Source organism: Scyliorhinus torazame, chromosome 1, assembly GCF_047496885.1.
Source record: "Scyliorhinus torazame isolate Kashiwa2021f chromosome 1, sScyTor2.1, whole genome shotgun sequence".
In the NCBI taxonomy this organism is placed as follows: domain Eukaryota; kingdom Metazoa; phylum Chordata; class Chondrichthyes; order Carcharhiniformes; family Scyliorhinidae; genus Scyliorhinus; species Scyliorhinus torazame.
In genome coordinates this window covers 377,835,653-377,842,956 of record NC_092707.1, presented here as the reverse complement: position 1 = coordinate 377,842,956, position 7,304 = coordinate 377,835,653, and the positions used below count along the sequence as shown (strand labels likewise).

Below are 7,304 nucleotides of genomic sequence, written 5' to 3'. Positions count from 1 at the left end.
TGTTAGCTCAACCTTTCACAATCTTGCTATTCTGTTTGAATAGGAGCTGACTTTAAACCCCAGGGGCTGGATTCTCTGCCACCGTGATTCTCCATTTTGCCGGCAGCCCGGGAGTTTCCTGTCGGCATGGGGCTGCCCCACAATGGGAAATCCCATTGACCGGCCGGCGTAACAGAGGACAGAGGATCCCGCCGGCTTGCTGAACCAGAAATCTGGCACGGCGGGACGGAGAATCCCGCCCACATCTTTTCCATAACAAAGAGCAATGTCTTCCACATCCGCTACCTCTCTAACTTCTTCTCCTACCTCCACCTCTTCGCTGATATTATCATCTACTTTGTCACTTCCAAACAAGATTTTTTTTCAATGCTCTCTTTGCTGGCCTGCTCTACTTTGTCCAGAACCTGTCTCTCTCATTCTTACAATTCTACTCACCCATCATCTTGATCGGCACTCGTTTACTGTCCTCCAGCGTAATGTATTTATAATCCTTATATTCATCTATATAATCCCAACCAAGCTGCATACCTCAGATCTCCTCCTGTGCACTCCATTCCTTATTCTGATGGCTTGTGCATTAATGCTTTACGCCCCCCCCCCCCTTCCTTTGTCCAAAGATTGGCCATAGAGCCTTTAGCTGTCTCAGCCTTACTGTCTGCTGTTCCCTCCCTGAACCTTTTCACCTCTTGATATGTTCACCTTTAAAAACTCTCTTAAAACCCATCTTTTTGTTCACTCGTCCAAATCTCTTTCTTCAGAACAATGGTGTTCATCTTCTTGTGTCTTTTAGTGAAATGCTTTGGGGCTTCCCTTCAAATTGAAAGCAATATAAATGGGTGTTGTTGTTTGCTAAACACCTGCAATTTGCAATAATGAAGTAAAATTAGCACAATTTGAAATTACAATTATAGAGTTTTATTAAACTGTAGGTACTAAAATATACAAAAACACTTTTCCATAAGATTCCTGCCAAGCCAGTGGCAACACTGATGATGTAAAGATTCTCAGGAATAGCCTGTAAATATTTCCCTAACAGACACCATAATTTGGTCCTTTGTGCTGTTGTCTAAAGTCTATGGTTCCTTAATTTCCATCACACTTCACAACAATGAGTACGGACCACAGCAACTACACTGACCAGCTAAAGTGCAGTGTAAAAATGCTGGAGAGCCCTTATTAAACCACCTCCAGTATCTCATGACTATTTAGCACAAAATTGGGCATGCAAAAATTGAATTTCTTTTTAATCGCACAGAAGCAAACATACAAAGGCAACAATTATTGCAGGACAAGCCATTACGAAAAATAATTCTACAACATGTATTTATATAGCGTCTTTTAAAATGTCCCAAAATCTAAATTAACAAAACACATTGGTTTCATCTTTCACTTTTAGCACTTGAACTGCAAGCTGCAATTGATTTCTTGGGGTAAAATGTTAATAAAAATGGAAACTTGCAGCAATTTTGTTATTATAGTCTGTACCAGAACCCAGGTATATGGCATGGGTAATATGATATACATATCTCAAATCATGTTGTGAGCATGATTTCTTGTATTGGTAATGAGATTTACTTACACCTCTGGTGTATTCTCAGTATCTTTGCCATAATACTTATTATGTGAACTATCTATCAAACATCTGCCTATTCTATCTGCATTAGTGAGCCAGAACTGTTCCAATCTTCGATCTACAGAGCGGTTTTTAAAGTGGAGTTGAATTGTTATTAATTATCAGAGACCACTCTGGTAAGATAGTGCATTACACTAATATTAAATGTCAGGACAATTAATTTAAACAAATGCCTTTCAAAATGTGTTTTCTTTTAATTCTGGGTGGTTATAACTTATAGCATTTGGATTTTACCACTTAAAATTATGCAGAGTTGCATTATTTGGTTTGTTGCCTGTACCTCAACATTGTTGAGTGCACTGGATTGGACCATACCAGATGCTGCTGCACTGGATCATCACTGAAATTGGATAACAAACAGTAAGATTGGAAACAGTTGCTTGTTCATATAATTGGGAATGCAAAACCTACAAACACAATTTAATTTATGAATCAATGTAGAGTTACCAAGCATAATGTTAGCATTGACTTGCCTTGACAAACCAACTCCAGAACATTCAGCACGTCTTAAGGAAAACAGCAAAAACGAAAAAAGAACCCTATTAAATAGGTAAAAGATAAAGAATGCAAAAGCATTTTTTACATTGACCATGATTAGCAATCACGCAGGTTTTGCATTTCAAGATAATTTCGTAACCCTAACAAAAATTTAGAGGGAACCCTGAATTTCACATTCTTTGCTCCACCAATCTTTGTTTCTGTACCTTTTCTAGTGCACAGTTTGGTTCTGGTTGATAATTAGGTGTGTGCAGTCAAACTCTGGTGCTAAACAAAATTGTTTGTTCTCCCAGCAGAATCCACAACATAAAGCATCTGGCTGCACAAAATATGCCACGTGACATATCTTTTCAGCTGTGCTCCATTTATTAATATTTTATAACAATTTGACTACACAAGGTTCACAATCCAAGTACAGGTATATTTGCACACCCCTAATTATAATAGGTTCAGAAAATAAGGTAAACCTTGTTCTTGACAATATCTTAAATCTTTAAAATAGACTCTAAAGTTAAATGTTTTTCCTTTGCCAAAATTGCACTTAAAATCAAACGGTTAGAGCAAAGAAGACAACAGACGTCACACTTTCAACATATAAAACTATATTTATGAAACCAGAGTTAAAGCCACTGGGTAAAGTTTATTTTTGGGAATGTTTGCGACTATAACTAGGTTACTTCACTCCTTATATTATCTTCCAGTACTGGAGTGCACAATTTATTTAGTCAAATAACATACTATTGGGACTAACACAGGACAAAGTATATAGCACACTTAAATACACATACAAGCAAAACAGTCTAAAACTAAAGCATAAAATGGAGGTTCCTTCCCCCTCAAAAAAAATGACTTAAAACTCAACTATACATTTATTCAACTTTGCAGGCAGCAAGTTCACAAAATGCAAACAAAACAAAATGTCTCGGGTAAAGTCTTGGTCTCGTTGCAGCCGGTGCTTTAAAATGTCATGATCTATCAGGTATTCCAATCTCAACAAACACTACAGCAAGCAGTATTCAAATTTAGTGGTCCCTGTGCATTTGTACAAAACCTAAGCATACAAAACGTTGGAAAATCTTTCTAGCATTGCATAAGGATAAAATCGTAGCTTATTTACCTATTCTAGTTGCTCTACGATTGACTATCTCAAATATTGCCATGAATGTGCCGGGAACTTTTAACGTCAAAACACTCCATAGAAAATCCACATTCTGAATTGTACATGTTGTTCCCTCATATATTTTCTTTGAACCCAATTTTATAACGGACATCATTTGTTAGTATTGATCATTATCTTTCAAGGCAATTCTTTTTTTTTAAAGTTGCAGTAATTGTTTTTGTTTTAGCTGCAAATCAGACTGGTTAAACTTATTTTCATATTTGAAAAAAAACTAAAGTTACAGCATCTTAAAATAGACAGGTTTTCAAATGAACTCAAAAGGTCTATACAGTACTGTGTAAAATTAAATCATGTTTTTTACAACTTTTTTTTTTAAAAAGGGCCAATTTTTTAATGTGTGGAAAAAATAGTTTGGCAACAACATGCATTTCTAGTCCACGCATCACATGAAATAGCATATTAGAATTTTACAGGAGGGAGAGGTAGACATTAGCAATAAATAAAGAAGTTTTGAGGTTGAGGAGGGCATCTAAGGCACAGTTGAAGAGGTTTTTTTAGCAGCTATGGAGGGGGGTTCAAGGCGAGGTGGATTTGAAAGCGAATGCCAGGTGTACGTAGCCGCAACAACCGTCTCTGATGGTGCAGTAAATCCAGAGCTCGTGATTGAGAGACAAAGAAATGGAGGCTGCAGATGGGACTGAAGGCTGGAGAAGACTTCTTAAATAGAATGGGATGTGGCCACAAATGGAATTTGAAAATAAGGATGTGTATGCTGAAACCAATTCACTGTGGCACACAATGTCAAGTTTACCTGCATACAATGAGTCGAGCCTTTCGACCCAAGATTTCGAAGTGGAGGGAAAATACAGCCCAAATCATTGAAAATCAATATCAGAGCAAATGATAATTATTGCTGAGAAACAGGGGTGCCCACCGCCACCCCCTCCCCCCCTGCTACATTACTCGAATAGATTGAGGTTTAGTGTAAACATCAACACATCGCATGCAAGACATTACTTACACATGGTCAACACTGGTTTTTTCCTCTCTCAAACAAAAAAAAAAACCTGGCTTCAAGACATCCTTTGCCAGGGACACTGAAGAGCTATAAATTTGCCAGACTTACCAAGATTTGTACTTAATAAATCCATTCATTAGTCTCCAATAGTGGAACAAAAGAGGCCAGGAATAGGCGGCTGTCCAGCCTCAAATGAATGGGAGAGTGCAGCCTGCTGCTGTTACAGCCAAATAACTTGCCCAAGTCCAATTGATGCTACCTCTAATCTTCCCAATTTCACAGCAGCAGCGCCAATACTGAGCAAGAAAAGATTCAGAGGTCAAGAGGCCGGAATATTTACATATGTTGAGAGGGGGAAGTGTATGGACTTTAAATGATAGCCAACCAATCAGTACTCTTCTTTAGGCCCGCCTAATTGAAAAGCATTAGTCAACTGCTATTTGTGAAAGGATTGGATGTCAATGCACCGTTTTGTTCATTTTAAAAACCATTGTTTTTCACCAATAATTTCTAAAATTTAAAAGATCGCTGATCTAAGTTGTTTACTTTATCAAAGGTGCACATCTGATTAAAAACAAACTGCTGGATCCAATGATTTTAAAAAAGTCATCGAACCTCAGAAAAGTTGATAAAAGGTATTTTTGGATAAAACCATGCAGAGTGGAATATTTAACATCAATTAGACCTCAAAAACATATATACATCGCAGTGCATACAGTAAGGTCACTAGTAGGTGCTATGTTCAGGGGGGGAATGGCTCATATATTTCATGTTATTCTTTGAAATGCATAGCCTGTCAAGTGCAAGTTACGTATGTGTGGTTTATCCAAGAGTTTGGATCTGACAGACAGTAATAAAGACTTGCCTCATTTTCTGTCCTACCCAAGCGGCATTTCGATGTAATAATGAACATGATACCTTTCAAATTATGCCTGCTTCATTTATGCTGTACATCAAATGAAAAACTCCACAGAATAAAATTGCTTGAGACGAGACAAAGGGAACCTGCACCCACCATAGCGTTCCTGTCTCCACCCCTCCTTTCACACACACACACACACACACACACGAGGTTCAGAGACTTTTGCATTTATATGAAGTTTGAAGTCAAAGGCCTCAACTCACAAGAATTGCACTGCCTCAACTATGAAGGAGCAAATAACTGGAGACACGATAATACAAATGCATATCCAAATGCTGCCAAAAATTTCAGTTCTGATGGGATTATGGACCTTTCTGGTATCATAAATAGAGGCCATTCGGCCTCTTATTCCTCTGCTTGTATCTTCACTAATGTTGTTCTCTGGTTGGAAGGATGTGGCAAACATCTTCGTCTGGATATTCAAATACAGGCATAAAGTAATACTGGCTTCCTGCTGCTAGTAATCTACTCATTGATAGCAGCCGACAGAGCAGTGACACATTCTTGACTGGTGGAACATGGACCGACAGCACAGACTGGTATCTTAAAATGGTCAAAAATGATGTGTTTTGCACAAGTTGGATTTGCCATTCTGCTATTATGAAGTGAGCGTGACGCGATAAATCCATATTTCCTACACCAGGAACATTGGGAGCTAAGTAGTGGATTCCCTGGCACTTACAAAGCAAAACGTCTCTGCAGTGTCCTCTGGTGATAACAAGGGCATCACAACAGCTCTTTACAATTTATACCACAGAAAGTGTGCTCCCTCTAGCTGCATCAAGTCTCCACTCTGAGTTTATAGCTTAATATGGTGTAAGGAATCCTATTCATAAGTGGGCTATAAGAATCCAGTATTCTTCCTTTAGCATCATTTCTTCATTCTAATCCAATTGATGTCACTTCATTCTAGCGCTGATTGTCAAATTTTGAACCATAGTTCAAATGGAACAACTGAATGACTACAGAAGATATTGGTCTGCCAATGTTATACTCAGCGTTAAGAAAGAGGCTGCAGCTTTACATTACTTTAAAAAAACTTACACACAAGAAGGTTTTGTGACTCAATTAACGTCAACTTCACAATGCAATCAATGAAAGTGATGCTGTCATTTTTTTGGAAAGAGTCCCTTCATATCGTAATACTATCCCAGTAACCAGGATCTGTCTATACCACAATGACCATCTCTGGAGAGAACAGGACACAGAAAGATAATCAAGACCTTTGTGTACAAAATGGAACAAACTGTGATTTGCTCAGAAACTGTCAACCAACCTTAGTAACCAGAGATCCTTATTTAAACTGAATTTGGTCCAAGCAATAGCCCTTGTCCTATAATGGACAAATTTTTTCGCAGTTACTTTCCATCTCTTAAAAGTATAAAAAACTACTTGTCAAAAAGAGATTGTCTGATCTAGCTTTGCATTTAGTAAACAAGTAAATTTATGGCTTGGTACAAAGTGCCTAGTTACTAGAGAGGTACTTGGGTGGATAGTATTAAACCAGCTAAATACTAGAAAAGGAATGTTTGGTTTAAAATCTAAAGCTCACAGCATTCATTTGTCCTCTTTCTCCATAAACACCAGTCACCAAGTCTAGACCTGTGCAAGTGAAATATGCTACAGGCTTGCACAATCTTCATTTACATCATTTCCCTTCATTGTCACATGGGCTGATGCAAAGAGCTGGGCAGTATCCAATCCACGTTGGCTGTGCTGTACAGCAAGCAGCAACAAGTCTTGGCTTCCTTTTTCCCTGATGGCAGTACAGTTCCACAACATAGCCGTGATATTATTCAGTCATGGCAGTTTGCCCAGTTTGATACATTAAGGATCTTCCTCCATATCATCTAGATTGGGTGCCATGATGAAGTGTTTGGGGTATTGGAGACTGTGTTCTAGGGAATAATCTTCCCAACGTGCATCATCACTTTCGTGCGTGATGTAACGCTCTCCTTTCCTGGTCTCAAACTCTCGGAGATCCAGCCATGTCTGATAATCCTGTGAGCATATAGATGAGAACATTTCAATCTTGGTCAACACCAAAACACTTAGGAACACAAAGGAACAAATGGTGAATTCACAGATTTAGGTACAATAATATTTTCCAGGT

General features: G+C 38.3%; 1 protein-coding gene across 1 annotated transcript in view; it reads right to left on the bottom strand.

Annotated features, from left to right (window-relative positions):
• Positions 1-892: 892 nt before the first annotated feature.
• The window catches only part of prkd3 (protein kinase D3), a 595,703-nt gene continuing 589,291 nt past the window's right edge, over positions 893-7,304 (bottom strand). The window contains exon 20 of the mRNA XM_072511897.1: positions 893-7,192. Coding sequence (XP_072367998.1) covers positions 7,019-7,192 — 174 coding nt within the window. The 3' untranslated portion in view covers positions 893-7,018. The remainder of the gene's footprint in view (positions 7,193-7,304) is intronic.